The sequence below is a fragment of the Eretmochelys imbricata genome, chromosome 6, assembly GCF_965152235.1.
Source record: "Eretmochelys imbricata isolate rEreImb1 chromosome 6, rEreImb1.hap1, whole genome shotgun sequence".
NCBI classification, from domain to species: Eukaryota; Metazoa; Chordata; order Testudines; family Cheloniidae; genus Eretmochelys; species Eretmochelys imbricata.
This window is the reverse complement of record NC_135577.1, coordinates 117,242,217-117,262,646: the sequence shown is the minus strand read 5'-3', so window position 1 is coordinate 117,262,646 and position 20,430 is coordinate 117,242,217. Positions and strand designations below refer to the sequence as shown.

General features: G+C 42.5%; 1 protein-coding gene across 4 annotated transcripts in view; it reads left to right on the top strand.

Annotated features, from left to right (window-relative positions):
* Positions 1-15,319, top strand: part of BRF1 (BRF1 general transcription factor IIIB subunit) — a 230,619-nt gene extending 215,300 nt beyond the window's left edge. For 3 of the 4 annotated variants that reach the window (XM_077819492.1, XM_077819489.1, XM_077819496.1), the window contains 2 exons: positions 6,755-6,923; positions 11,351-15,319. In XM_077819492.1, coding sequence (XP_077675618.1) covers positions 6,755-6,923; positions 11,351-11,388 — 207 coding nt within the window. In that variant the 3' untranslated portion in view covers positions 11,389-15,319. The remainder of the gene's footprint in view (positions 1-6,754; positions 6,924-11,350) is intronic. The other variant, XR_013346443.1, reaches the window with a different exon arrangement.
* The last annotated feature ends 5,111 nt before the right edge of the window (positions 15,320-20,430 follow it).

Below are 20,430 nucleotides of genomic sequence, written 5' to 3'. Positions count from 1 at the left end.
CCTCTACACTTTCCACAGTATGCATCCAATGAAGTGAGCTGTAGCTCACGAAAGCTTATGCTCAAATAAATTGGTTAGTCTCTAAGGTGCCACAAGTACTCCTTTTCTTTTTGCGAATACAGACTAACACGGCTGTTACTCTGAAACCTAAATAATGAAACTTAATATTTATGTATTTTGGTTTGAGATTGTAATATTGCAGAGGACGAGTTGTTAATAATTATGTTTCAGAGTAACAGCCGTGTTAGTCTGTATTCGCAAAAAGAAAAGGAGTACTTGTGGCACCTTAGAGACTAACCAATGTATTTGAGCATGAGCTTTCGTGAGAAGTGAGCTGTAGCTCACGAAAGCTCATGCTCAAATACATTGGTTAGTCTCTAAGGTGCCACAAGTACTCCTTTTCTTTTTAATAATTATGTGACCATATTCACGATACTCATTTTGGTAATTCTCTCTCTCTCACACATGCACGCGTTCTCTCTCTCTACCAAAATGTGAGTCGTGATTGCTGTCACTAACTCCTCCAAACTGTACCGTAAGATCTCTATAGATAGTAATTCCATGCTCCAATAATAAGAATATAGCAGTAGGGATATATTACTGACCACCTGACCAGGATGGTGATAGTGACTGTGAAATGCTCAGGGAGATTAGAGAGGCTATTAAGATAAAAAACTCAATAATAATGAGAGTTTTCAACTATCCCCATATTGACTGTGTACATGTCACCTCAGGATAGGATGCAGAGATAAAGTTTCTTGACACCTTAAATGACTGCTAGTCCTGGAACCCACAAGAGGAGAGGCAATTCCTGATTTAGTCCTAAGTAGAGCACAGGATCTGGTCCAAAAGGTGAATATAGCTGGACTCCTTGGTAATACTGACCATAATATAATTAAATTTAACATCCCTGTGAGGGGGAAAACACCACAGCAGCCCAATACAGTAGCATTTAATTTCAGAAAGGAGAACTACACAAAAATGAGGAGGTTAGTAAAACAGAAATTAAAGGGTATAGCGCCAAAAATGAAATCCCTGCAAGCTGCATGGAAACTTTTTAAAGACACCATAATAGAGGCTCAACTTAAATGTAACCCGAAATTAAAAAAAGTGTGAGAGAACCAAAAAAGTGCCACTGTGGCTAAACAACAAAGTAAAAGAAGCAGTGAGAGGCAAAAAGGCATCCTTTAAAAAGTGGAAGATAAATCCCAATGAGGAAAATAGAAAGGAGCATAAACTCTGCCAAATGAAGTGTAAAAATATAATTAGGAAGGCCAAAAAAGAATTTGAAGAACAGCTAGCCAAAGACTCAAAAAGTAATAGCAAAAAATTGTTTAACTACATCAGAAGCAGGAAGCCTGCTAACCACTTAGTGGGGCCACGAGATAATCGAGATGCTAAACGAACACTCAAGGACGATAAGGCCATTGTGGAGAAACTAAATAAATTCTTTGCATCGGTCTACACAGCTGAGGATGTGAGGGAGATTCCCAAACCTGAGCCATTCTTTTTAGGTGACAAATATGAGGAAGTGTCCCAGATTGAGGTGTCATTAGAGGAGATTTTGGAACAAATTGGTAAACTGAACAGTAATAAGTGACCAGGACCAGATGGCATTCACCCAAGAGTTCTGAAGGAACTCAAATAGAAAATTGCAGAACTACTAACTGTAATCTGTAAGCTATCATTTAAATCAACGTCTGTACCAAATGACTGGAGGATAGCTAATGTGACCCCAATTTTTAAAAAGGGCTCCAGAGGTGATCCTGGCATTTACAGGCTGGTAAGCCTGACTTCAGTACTGGGCAAACTGGTTGAAACTGGTTGAAACTATAGTAAAGAACAAAATTGTCAGACACATAGATGAACATAATTTGTTGGGGAAGAGTCAACATGGTTTTTTTAAAGGGAAATCATGCCTCACCAATCAGCTAGAATTCTTTGAGGGGGTGAACAAAGGGACAATGGGGTGTACGGTGGATATAGTGTATTTTTAGAAAGCCTTTGACAAGGTCCCTCACCAAAGGCTCTTAAGTAAAGTAAGCTTTTATGGGATAAGAGGGAAGGTCCTTTGATGGATTGGTAACTGGTTAAAAGATAGGAAACAAAGGGTAGGAATAAATGGTCAGTTTTCAGAATGGAGAGAGGTAAGTAGTGGTGTCCCCCAGGGGTCTGTACTAGGACCAGTCCTATTCAACATATTCATAAATCATCTGGAAAAAGGGGTAAACAGTGAGATGATAAAATTTGCAGATGATACAAAACTACTCAATATAGTTAAGTCCCTGGCAGACTGCAAAGAGCTAGAAAAAGGATCTCTCAAAACTGGGTGACTGGGCAACAAAATGGCAGATGAAATTCAATGTTGATAAATGCAAAGTAATGCACGTTTGGAAAACATAATCCCAAGTATACATGTAAAATGATGGGGTCTCAAGAAAGAGATCTTGGAGTCATTGTGGACAGTTCTCTGAAAACATCCACTCAATGTGCAGCAGCTGTCAAAAACGCGAACAGAATGTTGGGAGTCATTAAGAAAGTGATAGATAATAAGACAGAAAATATCATATTGCCTCTATATAAATCCATGGTACACCCACATCTTGAATACTGTGTGCAGATGTGGTCACCCCATCTCAAAGAGATATATTGGAATTGGAAACGGTTCAGAAAAGGGCAACAAAAATTATTAGGGGTATGGAACAGCTTCCTTATGAGGAGAGATTAACAAGATTGGGACTTTTCAGCTTGGAAAAGAGACAACTAAGAAGGGACATGATAGAGGTATATAAAATCATGACTGGAAGAAAGTAAATAAGGAAGTGTTATTTACTCCTTCTCAGAACACAAGAACTAGGGGTCACCAAATGAAATTAATAGGCAGCAGGTTTAAAACAAAAAAAAGGAAGTATTTCTTCACACAATGTACAGTCAACCTGTGGAGCTCTTTGCCAGAGGATGTTGTGAAGGCCAAGACTATAACAGGGTTCAAAAAAGAACTAGATACATTCATGGAGGATAGGTCCATCAATAGCAGTTGGCCAGGATGGGCAGGGATGGTGTCCCTAGCCTCTGTTTGCCAGAAGCTAGGAATGAGTGACAGGGAATGGATCACCTGATGATTACCTGTTCATTCCCTCTGGGGCACCTGGCATTGGCCATTGTCGGAAGACAAGATACTGGGCTAGATGGACCTTTGGTCTGACCCCGTAGGGCCATTCTTATGTTCTCCTCCTTCACACTCTGTCTTTGTGAAATATGTTTACACATGTGTATACAAGTACAGTAAATTAAAATTGTTGTCCATATTCAGAGACTAAACTGTTACATAACAATGTAAAATCTATATTACTAATTTACAAACTGAGTCAGCCATTCATCTTTTTTTATATAACTGTGAAATCTGACACCATTTTGAAAATGTTCTAGTTAACTTTGATCATTTAACATGTTTCCACAACCCCATAAAAAATATGCGAGTTTAAAAGCCATACTAAAGTTCAAATTTTCTGGAGACTGATTCAGGAAGTTTGGTGAAAGGAATTTGTTTGACACCCTTGTTTTAAAAAGGTTAAAACATTATTTTAAGAAACAGTTTGATATAATGCCTGGGGAAATACATTTTCACTTTTTATGCTGTGCTCATTAGAAAAACCTGCACATTTTTAGCGCTGTAACAGCCTGGAAATGGACATGATAATTAGAAGAAGGTCATATTTTAATTAGGATGGTGCAATTTTAATAAACAATGAATCAGTTGTAGCTCCTTTATATTCATCCATTCTTTAGTGAAAATTTTTAGAGCAGATGGAAACTTTTAGCATAAAAATTAGTATAAATTAAGACGATGTTTTTCCTGAAACTGTTGTCTATTATTTCTCTTGCCTAAAACCTTAGGAGTTGTCCGTTTGATAATTCTGTATGGGAAAAGTGGTGATGGGTGAAACATGATAAACTGAAAGGAAAGGAATTCAAATCTAAATAACAGTAAGATTTATTTCTACATAGAGATTGTTTTCTCTGTGATTTGGGTACCCAGTCCCTGTTAAAAATAATGGGCGTGCAGAAACCAATCAATGAGCTATTGGAGGAATCTCTTCGGTGACTTTGTCCTGGTCTACACTACAGACGTACTTCAGTCTAATGAAATTTATATAATCCACAGCCCTGAGCGACGCAGTTATACCGACCAAACTCCTGGTGCACAGGGTGCTATGTTGACAGGAGGGCTTATTGGGGAGGAGGAGTACCTATACTGATAGGAGAAGATCTCCTATTGGCATAGGGCGCATCTTCACTAAGCACCAGAGCCGCGCAGCTGCACTGCTGTAAGTGTAGACAAGCCCTTAGAAAATCTAAGATGGAATCCTTAGTTTGCCTGTGTGATCAGCTTGATTTCTCACAGGTTTGGGTGGAATTTGATATTTGAGTAATCAGATGGTGAGATTTTTGGGATAGGGGTTTTCCGTTACAATGTCATACAGTGCCTAGAACAATGGGGCTCTGATTTTGTTTGGGGCCCCTAAGAGTTACTGTAGCACAAATAAGAGAGGAATTGCCATGCTGAATCAGATCCTGTCTCGAGGAGCAGCCTGCACTGGATAATTCAGAAGGTGCAAAAAATCTTCCTCCTAACCTCTACTTTGGCTTAAGCCTAGTGCTTAATATCCCCTCCAAAGTGGTTTAACATTAACTATTATAACTCTGGATATTCTTGTTATTCATATAAATAGCTAATGCCTTTCTGAATCTTGCTATGGTTTTGGTCTTAATGGCCTGATGTGGCAATAAGTTCCCCAGTTTAATTGCACAGTGTGTGAAGGAGTGTTTCCTTTTATCAGTTTTGAATTTGCTGCCTTTTAATTCATTTGAATGTCCCCTTCTGGTTTAAAGAGACAGGAAGAATAGAAGTTCCCAGTCTGACTTCTCCATACCATACATTATTTTACATACTTCTAACATGTCCCCTCTTATTCATCTTCTTTCGAATGTAAACAGTCCCAATCTTTTCAGTCTTTCCTGGTGATGACTAGTGGCAAGTAATATATACATTCTCAGTTCTGCAAGAGTTAATCATACTGTGCCAGATTCTCTGGAGATATCCTCTGGGCAAAAGGGAAAATCCAGCATCATAGAGTTGCTGGAGACAGCATAGCTACCTCCTCTGCCAGCTTCCCCTCTGTAAATGGGAGAAGAGGGAGGGGCCTGGAAGGGCTGAGCTCCACGGCTGCAGGGGGAAGTATTCCAGTAACCTCAATTAGAGCAAGGCCCCTCCTGCTCTGGCTTAGGGTCCGGTGGTGCTGAATCAGGGAACTGAAGCCAATTTCACGTGGCTACTACTTTCCACAGCTCAGACACAAGAGAATCAGCGACAGTGTCGTCTTTTGCTTTTCCTTTGGTCTCCATCTCCCTGCTGGGTTTTCCTCCCTCCCTGCTTGCTCCATTGCTCATGCTCTTTTCCCACTTTACCCCCCTTTCTCCTTCTCATCATCTCTACAAATGCCTCCTTGTTGCCTAATCCTCATCTTCTACTGCATGTGCTTTCCTGATGCTTGGTCCCCATCTCTGCTCCTTGGAATTTCTTCCCAGCTGCTAGGTCTTTTTACCCTCTCCTACCCTGGAGGTATTGCCTCGCTGTCCCATTCCCAGAGGACATCTTAGCCCAGTCGTCAGGGCATTCACCTGGGATGTGGGATACCCAGGTTCAAGTCCCTGCTCCAATTCCTGTTGAATTATTGATGCAAAGTGGAACACCTCCAACAAGAGAGATTGAAAGCCTGACCTCAGAATAGCCAGTAAGCCTGGTGGTCAAGGTACTCACCTGAAATGTGGGAGACTTGAGTTCAGGTCCCTCCTCGAAACGTGGCAGAGCACATCCCAGGTGAGTTCCCTGACCACCAGGCAATTGGCTGCTCTGGCATGGGTCCCTCTCTCTGTTTTGGATTCATCCCTGTGCTGAATGGGAAAAATGTTGAAAATCTCAAAATTCTTCACCAGATGAGGAAACCATTTCCTGCCAAGCCTTGCTGAATTGCGGGCCTTAGCAGCAATAAGAGAGACTCCTCATCTCTGAAAAAGTTTAGACAGCACGATGTGAACAGTCAGCTCTTTGTAGACCCTTGGCATGTGCTCTTGGAGCCACCAGTTCCCAACCCACTGTTGTGATAACCTAGAGGTGCCAGTTTGTGTAGCTAATGTGTTATTCTATTACACTATTAACAGTGTTGTCTAATGAGAATTATTGTCACGCTCTGGGTTCTGCTCCAAGAAAATCCAGCCTGATCTGTCAAAACTAATACACATCATTTTTTTCTGATATCAGAGTGCATTTTGCTCTCATTAAAGTGATAATAGCGGTGCCACTGTGTAATAGCCCTTATCTGAACCAAACATAATGAAGGAAAACTCTGCAAGCTTCCCCACAGAGCTCTGCGAAAGCACCTTAAGCTAGTTTTACCTTGCACTTGTGAGAGGGTTGTGTTTTTCTTTCACTCTATTTGACTGTTTCACTTTGAGTATTTGCGGGGCTTTGAAATACTTGAAATCTGAACATTTCTTTCTCGTGCACATTCACAGTACTTTCCACCGTGGACGTTGAATGTTCCCCAGAAGTGTTAAGCTTCTTAGGCTGGGCTTTGGCTTTGTTAGAGGACAATAGTGCCAGCTGCTCTGACCCTTTCATTTGGAGATTTTAAGGGAAAAGAGTTGGCTACAAGGAATGGTATACTTTAGTATCCCCCTCTCTTGTTCACAGGTAACCTTTCCAGTTTCACAGACAGAAGGGCCAGAGCTTGAAAAACCAGAGAATGTTCTGGTAGAGAGTGGACCGGTATCATATAACCATGAGGAAGAAGTTGAGGAAGAAGAAATAGAAGAAGAGGATGATCACTGCATGAGTGCACTTCAGTTAATGGGAGGAAATGGTAGGTCTTGATTTTAGATAGTGCGACCTATTGACTGTGCACAATTGTGAAGACACAGAAATTACCAGACCAACTTCTGTTCTTTGTAAAGGACTCTTTATTCTAGGGGTTCTCAAACTTCATTGCATCACGATCCCTTTCTGACAACAAAAATTATTACATGACCCCAGGAGCGGGGAACAAAGCCTGAGCCCACCCTGGGGCCAAAGCCATAGCCCAAGGTCTTCAGCCCCAGGCCTGTAACCCTTAGCCCTGCCACCAAGGGCTGAAGTCTTCAGGCTTGGGCTTTGGCCCTGGGCCCCAGTAAGTCTAATGCCAGCCCTGGCGTTAGACCCACCTAGGGGTCCCAACCCACAGTTTGAGAACTGCTGCTTTATTCTTAAAGAGCTATTGGAGAAATAAAAAATATTAGCTATTTTTGAAAAAAAGGCCACAGCAGTGCTAACTTGAGGTACCAGATGAAATGTGAACACCCAAAGTGGTGATGGGTATGATTAGAACAGTGCTAATCGGTGTGATGCTGGACTGTGCAGGGCTGGTATGGAGATCCTTTCCACAGCGTGTCTGGGGCAGGGGTCACAGGTATCCCTGCACCGCTTCTCTGTCCATCCATCCCCTGCACAGCCCCTGGGTGAGGCTTAGGTGGTGCAGTGAGCTTGCACAGGCCCCTCCTCACTGCTGGGGGTTTTAACCCCACGTACAGGATAATTTAGCATACATTTAAAAATGCTTTTTCTTCTTTAATAATGAAAAGGTAACTTTAACAAACAGCTAAACATGTCAGACACCAAGAGCAAGGCTTTGGCTCACGGTGATTCTTACTTCAGTAAATAAATCTTTTTATTTGCTTTCAGTAAAAACTTGATATCCAAATTACATTTTTCTTTAACAGTTCTGGCTGGTGATCTGTGTCACTGCAGCACTCTGGATGTAAAGATTCCTCTGCTCAGTCTCTTCACCCCTGCCCCCTAATTCCTACCATGCAGGAGTCCTCCTAGAGGCTCACATACTCCAGCAGCAAGAAGCAGGATTTACCCCTTAATGCCACAGTGCAACTTCCTGGAGGGCTTCCCATAATAAAATCCTGGGATCCTAGCTGTGGGATACTGGCTTGTCTACACACGGGTTATTCCCGAATAGCTACTCCACTTTAAATTCACTTTCTGCCTTATTCTGGAATAACTCTCAGGTGTAGTAGACAAGCCCTCAGTATTAGATGAGTCTTCAAACATCATCTCTGGGTTAAATGTCATGAAAAGTGAGGACTTTACCAAACATATTGTGAAACGGGAATCACAGCCAGTGTATTCTATTCACTAAACCACGTGTGTATTAAGGTCTGTGGGTGGGATTCACAAAGAAGACTTAGGCTGAACATCACAGTGCCTACATTGTCCTGCTACCAAGTGGAATTCACGACCCTGAGTTAGGCAGCTAGGCTCCCTGTATGATGCACAGGGACAGTGAGGGGCCTAAAAAAGGGGTTTCACAGAAGCCAGCACCCTGAGCAGGGAGCTGCCTAAGCTAGCCAGCAGGAAATGCTGACGAGAAGGGTGGGGCCTAAGCCCTGCCCCTCAAAGGGAGATAGACGCCTACCTCCACTCCGGATTCACAGCCATGAACCCTGGCGTGGACTTACGGATGCGTAAGCTAGGACAGTCCTTTCTTCAAGAAAAACTGAGGAGGAGGTGGTGTTGCTTACCCCTAATGGCCTCATGTTAGAGCGTGGACCTGGGATGTGGAAAACCTGTGTTCCGATACCCATGCTGCCTTATTTGGAACAGGGGCTTGAACGGTGGGTTTCCTACATCTCAGGTGTTTGCCCCAACCACTGGGTTATGAGCTGTTCTGGAGTGGGTGTCTCTCAATCTCAAGCTGTGCCACTTTGTATAAATAATTATATATTCATTGTGCCAGAGAAGGTGTGTGTATGACTCTATAAACCAGTGGTTAGGGCTCTAACCTGGGAGGTGCAAGACTTGCATTCAGGTCCCCGCTCCACATCAGGCAGAGTGGGGATTTGAACCTGAGTCTCCCACATGCTGTGTGAGTGCTGTAACTGCTGGGTTATTACATAAAAAGGTGGCGGGGCGGGGCGGGGAAGCATCACCACCGACTTCTCTGGCTATGGTTTGCATGGGGCCCAATCTGGTAGATGTGCTCCAAGGCAGCCTCTGAGCACATCTACCAAGCTGGCCCCCCAGCATGATAGGTGGTGAACGCCTAGTTTGTGAATCCTGCTGGAGCTTAGGCAGCAAGTTGCTCAGTGGTGTCAAGACTGAGGTGGCTATGTGCATGCAGAAATGTAGGTGTCTAGGGGATTTTACCAGTGGAAGCCTAGGCCCCTACAGGGCTAGGCAGCAGCTTGAGCGGGATTTTTGAGAATGTAAATATTGGACTTGCATGCCTAAATGGCAGTTAGGTACTTCAACCCCCCTTGTGACTCTCAACTAGAAGCCATCATTTAAGCAGGTTTCTGTATTTACAGGAAACATTGATACCCTCTCTGCAGTGGTATTTCATAGTTGGACATGGCTGGATTGATTCTTTATTTGAAACTTCCTCTTACATTTTAATCTTCGGATGTATGCAAAAATTATCTTAAAATAGAATGATGCAATACGCTAAAGCAAAGTGGGAAGAAGGTTTGTGCTGGAGCATTGATTTATTGTTCAAGCCTCCCCATCACTGTTAATTCAGCTGCAGACTTTGATGAAGCTTTTTTGTAATATCTATGGATTGATCATAAAGGAATGTGTTGCTTTTAGGTTGATTTCTGACTGGAAAATAATTTCTGAACCAAAGGAAAAATACTTTGTCACTAGTGTTTATTATTAGGATTATGTTCCCAAGAAAGTGCACCCATCTGGGTGGGTGGATCTGTGTTTAAAAATAGTAGTAATAAAGCCCGCAAAGTAGTTTAAAGGTCACTGAGCATTTTTTCTCCTTTGTGTTACTATTTTTAAAGCATTCTGAGAACACTGCACTACCCTCTCTCTGGTTCTCTACTGCAGCTGAAAGAGCTGAGTATTTGCATTATTAAGAAAAATAAATTAGGAATGTTGCCAGAATTAAAATTGAGGTGTTCAGAATGTACTGCCAGCAAAAGAACTGTTTTGTTTGTCTACTCGTGGGTCTTAGACCTCCCTGATAAGTGGAGGGGAACTGCAGGAGATTCAGGTGATGAACTTAGCCCTTTCTGTACAAATCACTGTGGATTACATTTGTTTTTTCTGCAGAGCATTCATTAGCTTGTGTCTCTGCATGAAACCCTGCACCACATCTCCTCACACTGATGGTGGAAGATAAAGATTAAATTTACTAAACAGTCACATATAATAGTAAAAGTTAGGGTCCATTTTGCAACAAGGAGATTTTTGTCTGGTTAATTTGTGAAATACGCAGAAAAGAAATTGGTTTATACAGAAGCACGTACAAATGTCTTGTTTTTTCCCTAGACCTCAGAAATCCGCACTGCTCTTAAATAGCTGTACACAGAAAGGATTCTGGGTAATGATTGGCAAAGAGGCACAACTGGCCATTTAGGGTATGTCTATACTGCAGCTGACTCGGGCTCGGGCTGCTGGGCTATTTAATTGTGGTGTAGACGTTCTGGCTCAGGCTGCAACCTGAGCTCTGCAACCCTCTCCTCTCACAGGGTCCTAGAGCCTGGGCGCCAGCCTGAGCCCAGAAGTTTATATGGCAGTTAAACATCCCTGTAGCCCCTGCCTTGAGTCAGCTGACATGAGCCTGCCATGGGTTATAATTCCAGTGTAGACATACACTAAGAGTTTCTGTTTGTAGTACTACTGGATCCAGGACTTCTGAAGCCAGATGTCCTAGTTGAAGTTTGTTGTTGGGTGACATTTTGCTTCTTGGGAATCTTTGGGCACAGAAGGGTGTTCTGGGGCTGCCTTTGAGTCTGGGTAGGTTCTGTTTAGAAATCCTTCAATGATTTAAACAAATTCATTTTTTTCTTGGCGCTCATGTTTAGTTAATCGTGCCCCCTTGTAATGCACATTGCCATTTATCTACCTCCATGTTCCAATTTACTTTTGACAATCAAGTTTGATCTCTTTAGCCTCTAAACTAAGCTGAATATTTCGCATATCCATGTGCCAAGTCTCCGTGAAATTAGGGTCCTAAGGCTCCATAAAGAGCCTTTCTTAATAAGTGCAGTGCTAAACATATACATGTAGGCTCACAAGTATTTTTGAGTTCATTAAGGAGAGCATATAGCAGATTTTCTCCTTAGCCTTAAGAAAATGTATGAGTTTGTTGTTTGGTTAATTAAAAACATACCAACTTGTTACACAGCATAGAGACTGCTTGAATTTATAGTTTGACAGCTGTAATATTTTCATTGCACTTTTCTTATTCTTGGGAACATTTTCTTTTCTATAAACCTTTTTCTCTATATGTTTCAGATTACGGCTGTGATATGGACGATGATGACGCTTATTAGTCCTGTTTGCTTCCAAAGGAGATGTAGTAATTTGTGATTCCAATGACTTTATGAATGGTGAAAGAAGCTGTCTGTGATCTGCAGACGTAACTGAACAATCCTGACTTTTGTAAAGCGAATTTTAGTTGAGTGTTGATTCTGGTCAGTTTACATTGACCTATAACCCAGCAATAAAGTTTGGGTTTATTGTACTTGAAATTTTTTTTGGATCATGTTTTGAGGAAGGAATTAATGGAAGTAATGTTTCCAGAGAACAAAGAAAAATAGCCTGTATGCAGAGTATGTTGTGGTTAGAAACTACATGTCTCTCATTTGATCCTGCTTCAGGCATGCTACTGAAAAGTAACGTATAGAAGAGGAATAAATTATAAAGTAAGTAAAACCTCCACATACATCTTTGAACTATACCGGTGTTAATTCTCTCATAATGCTATAATGAGAAAAATGGATAATCTAATCTTTATTATTAATGTGACTCTGCCATTGTGTACAAGCTTCCCTACTTGATACTCTTCCAAAAGTAAATAAATTAAGGGAAAAGATATAATTCTATGGCAGTATCTCTTTAAATTAAATTAATCCTCAGAAGCTAAATATGTGCTTACGTACATTAATAATAGAGTCGTGTGTTCCTCAAGAGATGCTGACAGTAGAAGAGAACATTGTCACAGAAGGGTGGTATCTACTGCTCTGTAAATGCTGAAGAAGTATTTGTGGAAAAAATGGTTGGATAAAGGCAAAGCATCTATAGGGAGAGCAGGAGACACTGCTGTGGCCAAATTCATTCCGGTGACTCTGCATGACTATGCTGCTGTGGTGTCACAGGACTGCTATGGATGTGATGGTGGAGGTTGGTGCAGTAGGGTGACTATTGCTACTGTTAGTGACCTGCCGCATTCTGGCTGGGTTAGGGACCAGACTTGCTCTGTGTTGCAGCCACACAGAGAACAGCCTATCTCTAAAGGTCTAGGGGTTTTTAAATAAAAAAAAAAGAAGAAAAAAGCTGAGCTTTTTGTGTAAATAAGCTAGTTTCTGATTTGACTGAAGTTTAATTTAATTTATTTAACTTTTTTATTGGTAAATTAAAGGTCACCCATAGGGCAACCTGATTGGCTCAGCTTGACTTTCGTTTTGTACAATAACTAACAGCATTATTGCCAGGACTCAGGCCTCTGAAATCCTACACTTCAACACACTAACACTTCAACACGCTGTCTGATCCCAAAATAGAACAACTCATCTGAATTCTAGCTCTGTGGGATAAAATCAGGCCTGGTGTTGGCAGATTCAACTCCATCGACGCTGACCTCCCTCTGCCCTCACCTTTAGGGCCTGATCCAAAGCTCACTGAAGTCTGCGGAAAGACTCCGGTGGACATTAATATGCTTTGGATCAAGACCTTAATGATTTTGGGAGCCACTGGAGTTCTGACATTTTCGTCTTTCTCACCTGGCTGTTGACGGTCAAGGAAGCTGCACCATCTGCCAGAACCAGCCCAGCTCAGGGAAGGTTAGTTACACATCTCTTAGCAAAACAGTCTTCCCTGAGCAGGGCTGCTACAGGTCAGAGTTTGAATCTACTCTCTCCCACACTGGTGAGAAGCACCCCATTTATTATTAGGCAGAACACTCATCACAGAAACACCATCCTCCTCTTCCCTCAGCTCTGACTGGGGAGCTGGAAAAATGTGCCTCACACACGGAAAGGGAAGTTGGATGTTGGTGCTTCTCCCAGGAGCCCGAGGAGAAGGAGATTGAGCAGCTCCTTTGATCACCACCAGCTGGGCTGACAGAGACGGAAACAGTGCTGTCCAGACTTCCAGTGACATTAAAGAGGGCAGAGACACTTGACCTTCCCTCCTGATAGCCAGTAAAAGGGGGTGGAGGGAGGGGAGAGGTAAGATGAGCAGCAGGTCCTTGATCCCACACAGGGCTTCATTGGGACACAATTTTAATATTGGCTTGGCTAGTCAATGTAATGCTTTGGCTCGTATGTGTCTGCTCGATATTTTTGAGCCCTGTTTCTGCAATGGCTGTGAGACAGCATGTGCTGTTGCAGAGTTTGGGTAGCAAAATGAATGGGCTTTGGAAAGATTTGTGCAGTTGGAAAGAGGAGACTTAGTGTAATTCTTATGGGAAAAGCTGGTACTCTATAAGAAAAGCTACAGATGTTTTCTGGCTGCTTTGGTAGCTACACAAATGCTGCTCTGAGAATTAAGTTATGGAGTTAAACCTTTTCTGTCTGCACCAGAATGCAAAATCACGCTGTTACATCATAATAATTTTTAAAATACCAACCCAGGTGCATTATGCCTCTGCAAATCTATGGTATACCTACCTAGGCCAGTTAGGTTGAATTTGAATATTGCAGCACTCTGCCCAAGAGCAGTATTGTTCCCAGTATATTCTCAAAATCTGGATTTTACTCCAAGGCACAAATTATTTTATACACCGGAAATAAACATGCGTATTGACTCCCGGAGGATAGAATACACTCTTGTCTCAAAGGTGTAGTGTTGGCTCTTGAAGAAGCCACTAAGATGAGTTCTTTATTGCTGAGATTCTCTCTCACATTTTTCGGTGTAGATTTGCATAGTTTTTTTACGCCCCTCCCACCCCCCCCCAGTGGAATACTAAACCAGCTGCCAGGGCAGTGGCTCATTAGACTGGGGAGCACAGTGGAGTCCACTACACTCAAAACAGACAAATGGGAAATGAGAATTTCAGTAATGGGTTGGGTTTCTGGAAGCTTTATTTTCCAAACTGGAGGCAAAGGGTGCTTCTCCATTTAGGAGGGGAAAATACTTGCAGGGGTTTTGGGTGCTCTCATAAGATTCAATCAGAACATGCTATCTCACAATCTACCATAAAGGCACTTAGAGAGGACAAAAAGCCCAACAGTTCCATAGCATCCCAGCATTGCTAGTGAATTTAACTCTATATGCCCTTGTATAGGAGCCTAAATGAAAAGGGAAGGGCCGTTGTGTCAAATAGGGAGAATATAAAGATTTTCAAACCAGTTGCATACATCTTTAATTTGCTGGTGACTAGCTGGGATTTTTATAAGTTTCCTTCCTTTGTGATTTAACTAAGCTCAGGAAATGTAAACAGATTAGAAGATGCTAGTTTCTGTTTTTATAACCACTTATGAAAATGTAAAAAGGTTAACGTAGCATTAACTCTGTTTACTACTGTTAATGTATCATAGTGACCTTGCAGAAGACGTTTTGCTGTATTGTAGCCTGGATTCCCTTGGAGTAATTTGGACCCTGCTTTATTCAGGATTCTAATGATAATGAAGAGAGATTATAAGGCTTCAGCATGTGTTGTTCTTAGATCTTTGTACTAGAACCCACGTGAGATACATATCTGTATAAAGCATAGATGTCTCTTGCTGCAAGTCACTTTGACAGGCAAAACCCTCCAGCTGTTGCATTGTATTTGTCTGCCATGAAGCCTCTCTAACACACATTACTATTGTGGGAATAAAATATGAAAGAGGAATAAAGAAAGTAACAAGATTGTTCACCAGGATAATTGCATTTTCTGTGTCTTAATCTTGTATGACGTTCTTTTAAAGACACTGTGTTCAATACAGCAGATCTTAAATGGTGCCAGACAGCCTTATGTTGTGGGCTACATGTTCATCTAAAAAGTTCTTGCCATCCTGATCGCTTGTCTGTATTCTTTTTGGATTGTATTGAAACTCTCGTCCACAGATGTATGCTGTTAATGTGTCCTTTGCCCAGTACTACTTTTTATTTTTGTATTGAGTCTACACATTTGATTCAGTTAGTGCTAAGAGAATTACAACTGTTCAGTGTAAGCATATGTATCTTCTTTACACAACCACAATATGAGCCATGTTCAGCTTTTTTATTGTAATATATTTGCTGTAAATAAATCCCCCCAAAAAACCCTTGCATATCCCATCTTTTGTGATGCATTCTTGCAAATTTCTGATTCCTTCATCTCTTGATTCGTATGAATGTTTGCTTTTGATTGCTTTTTTGTGTGATTGGTTGTAGTGGACAAAATCTGTAATTTAGAGCCTTCTTTGTTTCTAAAATGGAGGGCATTTCTAATCAGGCAAATGGTGTTTTACATAGTATTGTTCCACTGATTATCTATAAGTATAGATAGCTTCTGTAAACTGCATAACATGAACAAGATCTTTCTATGAAATCATGTAATTTTAGTGCAAATAGGAACAATATGGTATGTTTGCTCAATAGGAGCGTTGTTCTGATGCTCGTTTTTGAAGAGTTGTATCTTGACAAACAAGATGTGCATTGACTTCAAAAATCATTCTATTGTATCAACATCTGGATACCACAGTTTGGGGGTAAAATCCACATCTACCCTCCTACTCTTTATTATTTGCTGAGTTTTGAATATAGAGGCTAAGGTTGGACCCAGAGGAATATCTGCTACTGAGGTTTAATGCACGTATTAAGGTGCACAGTAATATGAAAAGCAATGCTTTAAAACTGCATTAATCACACATTGTCTCATTCCAAAATGAGCAAACATACCTATAGTGAATTAGATGCAAGGGGCTTTTACACACTGGTTACTGCAGATTCTAGTATACTGCTATGCTCCAGCAACTTGCTCTAGGTCGGAGTCTCAAACTCAAATGACCACGAGGGCCACATGAGGACAAGTACATTGGCCTGAGGGCCGCACCATTGACCCGCTGCCCCGGCCCCGCCCCCACTCCACCCCTTCCGTGAGGCCCCACCCCTGCCCCACCTCTTCCCACCCCTTCCCTGCCCCCATGGGGTGCAGGAGGGGTGCAGGGTGCATCAGGGGGCTTGGGGTCAGGGTGCAGGGTGCAGCAGGCGGCTCAGGGCAGGGGATTGGGGTGCAGGAGGGGTGCAGCAGGTGGCTCAGGGTAGGGGGTTGGAGTGCAGGAGGGGTGCAGCAGGGGGCTCAGGTCAGGGTGCAGGAGGGGTGTGGGGTGCAGCAGGGGGCTCAGGGCAGGGGGTTCAGCTGCAGGAGGAGTTTGGGGGGCGGGTCCAGCCCGGCACGCACTGGGGGCTGGACAGGCTCCCTGCCTGCCCACCCTGCCCCGCGCCGCTCCGGGAAGCGGCCGGGACCTGTAGGAGTGGGGGAGGGCACAGGGGTCTGTGTGTTGCCCTGGCCGCTCCTCCAGGTACCTCCTCCGACGCTCCCATTGGCCGGGAACGGGGGGACCGCAGGGAGCTGGTGGGCCGCAGAAAATAACCCTGCAGGCCGCGTGTTTGAGACCCCTGGTGAACTTCACCTTCCACGTTTGCAAAACATTTTTTTTTTATATAGGTTACTTCTCATCTGAAACAACTTTCTCCCAGCAGTAAAAGTTGGTTCCTCTGGTGAGTAACCGCTCTTCATTTCCCCTCATTAACTTTCTTTTGCCATCCTCATGAAATTTAAGCTTCTTTTTCTTGCCATGGCAATCTGTACAACTGAGCTCCTGCAAAACTCCACTCACTCTTGCTCACTCTTCTACTTTCCTCAAGCTGCTCAGTTTACCAATGTTGGTGTTGTCCAATTCTTGCCTCTGGGCCTACTTCCCTAGAATCTTCCCTATCTTTTCCACTGTGTTCCTCCTTAATACATCTCCTCCAAAAGGTGTGCAAACCACTTCCATCCCCAGCATGCAAAGCACAGCAAATGCAAACAAGAAATATGGATTTAAAACCGCAAATGCTCAACTTCACAACAATCACATAACATCCATTCCTTCTGTACATTGTCTGTTTAGGTTGTAAGGTCTTTAGGGAACGGAACTTGTAAACATTATCATATTTTAAAGACAAGCTCTTCTCCCTACATCTCCTAAATTAGTGGGTATTTCCCATTCCTGTTACTTAAAACAAAATCCCACAAATGGGTTAAAAAATTCTTCTCCCATCAGGAAGTTAACCTGTGCTGAGTTCTTTGCAAACTTTTATAAAGCTTTGAGTTGCTGTTGTGAGGCAAGTGAACATTTGCTTATAGATTCATGTATTTTAAGGACAGAATGGACCATTATGAGCATCTAATCTGACTTCCTGTGTAACTGAGGCCATACAATTTCACCCAGTAATTCTTTCATTAGGCCCAACATCTTGCTCTCCTTACATAGCATCACTGGAAACAGTGCTTCTTGTCAAGCAATAAGCAGTATTGCCAAATCCAAACATTCACAAACTATGAACGAGCTCCTCCCCACCAAAAAATTATGAGATTAGCTTAAAAATCATAAGACTCAAAAATAAATTGGGTGGGAGTTTATTTGCCTTCTGATTTTTTTCTAAGCTTCTTAGGTTTCATATTTTCAAGCTTTTTTTTTTCTGCAGTCATGAGGAGCTAGAAACTTTTTTTTAATAAAAATGGAAGTTGAGATTCTCATCTAATCATATGACTCCAGGAGCATTTAAAAATACGAGATACTATGAGATTCATGATAAAATTATGAGAGTTGGCAACACAATATCATGTCTAAGACCAGGATGTGGTGGCAGTCTGTATCTATGTGACTCTAGTGAAACTGCAGTTAGTTCAATGTAGATTTCTGTGTTCCTCAATACAAGAAAGATTTTTACAAATTAGAGGAAATTCAGACAAGGACAATAAAAAAAAAAAAAAAATAGCACCAAACTTTGTGCTTGCCGAACAAGTGTTCTTCACTATTCTGTAAGGAAGGTAAGTAGCATGGCACTTATTTTACAGGTGAGAAATACAAAGGAGAGAGGTTACAACTTGACATGAAACACAGATGAGAAACATTCTTAGTATTCTAATTTAGGCATTTCTGTCTCCTAGTACTGTTTTAAGGCCAGTATCATGCATCTCTTTCAAAGTTAAAAGATTGAAGGGACTGGTCATGGGGAGGGAGATTAAAAATAATATTTATAGCTTCACTGGACAGCTAAGCAGGAGAAGATGATGAGATCTACATGTATTTGACTAGAGTAAACACTAAGCAGAGAAAAGGTCTGACAGACTATAGTTCAGAGTAAAGGAGTAAAACTGATCATAGAATCATAGAATATCAGGGTTGGAAGGGACCTCAGGAGGTCATCTAGTCCAATGCCCTGCTCAGAGCAGGACCAATCCCCAATTAAATCATCCAAGCCAGGGCTTTGTCAAGCCTGACCTTAAAAACTTCTAAGGAAGGAGATTCTACCACCTCCCTAGGTAATGCATTCCAGTGTTTCACCACCCTCCTAGTGAAGAAGTTTTTCCTAATATCCAACCTAAACCTCCCTCACTGCAACTTGAGACCATTACTCCTTGTCCTGTCATCTACCACTGAGAATAGTCTAGAACCATCCTCTCTGGAACCACCTCTCAGGTAGTTGAAAGCAGCTATCAAATCCCCTCTCAATCTTCTCTTCTGCAGACTAAACAATCCCAGTTCCCTCAGCCTCTCCTCATAAGTCATGTGTTCCAGACCCCTAATCATTTTTGTTGCCCTTCGCTGGACTCTCTCCAGTTTATCCACATCCTTCTTGTAGTGTGGGGCCCAAAACTGGACACAGTACTCCAGATGAGGCCTCACCAATGTTGAATAGAGGGGGACGATCACGTCCGTTGATCTGCTTGCTATGCCCCTACTTATACATCCCAAAATGCCAGTGGCCTTCTTGGCAACAAGGGCACACTGCTGACTCATATCCAGCTTCTCGTCCACTGTCACTACTAGGTCCTTTTCCGCAGAACTGCTGCCTAGCCATTCGGTCCCTAGTCTGTAGCAGTGCATGGGATTCTTCCGTCCTAAGTGCAGGACCCTGCACTTATCTTTATTGAACCTCATCAGATTTCTTTTGGCCCAATCCTCCAATTTGTCTAGGTCCCTCTGTATCCTATCCCTGCCCTCCAGCGTGTCAACCACTCCTCCCAGTTTAGTATCATCCGCAAATTTGCTGAGAGTGCAATCCACACCATCCTCCAGATCATTTATGAAGATATTGAACAAAACCGGCCCCAGGACCGACCCCTGGGGCACTCCACTTGACACCGGCTGCCAACTAGACATGGAGCCATTGATCACTACCCGTTGAGCCCAACAATCTAGCCAACTTTCTACCCACCTTATAGTGCATTCATCCAGCTCATACTTCTTTAACTTGCTGACAAGAATACTGTGGGAGACCGTGTCAAAAGCTTTGCTAAAGTCAAGAAACAATACATTCACTGCTTTCCCTTCATCCACAGAACCAGTAATCTCATCATAGAACGCGATTAGATTAGTCAGGCATGACCTTCCTTTGGTGAATCCATACTGACTGTTCCTGATCACTTTCCTCTCATGTAAGTGCTTCAGGATTGATTCCTTGAGGATCTGCTCCATGATTTTTCCAGGGACTGAGGTGAGGCTGACTGGCCTGTAGTTCCCAGGATCCTCCTTCTTCCCTTTTTTAAAGATTGGCACTACATTAGCCTTTTTCCAGTCATCCGGGACTTCCCCCGTTCGCCACAAGTTTTCAAAGATAATGGCCAATGGCTCTGCAATCACAGCCGCCAATTCCTTTAGCACTCTCGGATGCAACTCGTCCGGCCCCATGGATTTGTGCACATCCAGCTTTTCTAAATAGTCCTTAACCACCTCTTTCTCCACAGAGGGCTGGCCATCTACTCCCCATGTTGTGATGCCCAGCGCAGCAGTCTGGGAGCTGATCAAAGATATTCAGGCTAAAGATCAGGAAACGTTTCATAACAGTGAATTCCATTAGGTATGGAAGAGTTACAGCCTAATGGACTAGTCCTACTTTCCATTGTTCAGTCACAACTCAACTGGACAAAGCACTCAACATACAGCATGGAACAGTTCAGCATGGGTGCAGCACAGGAATGGACCCAGTAGGCCATTAGCCTATCTGTGAAATCTGGTTCGTTTTTATTGCAATTGAGAAATGGAAATACTCAGCTGTACCAACTTTTAGGATATCCTCTCTCTTTTAATCAGGCTGCAATAGGGTTTCTAAGTTTACCCTGAGGCTTCCTACGGTTTTGTACAACTAATTAATTGTTTCAAGCATTTCCAGTTATATGCTTTTGGAATGGCTTTGTG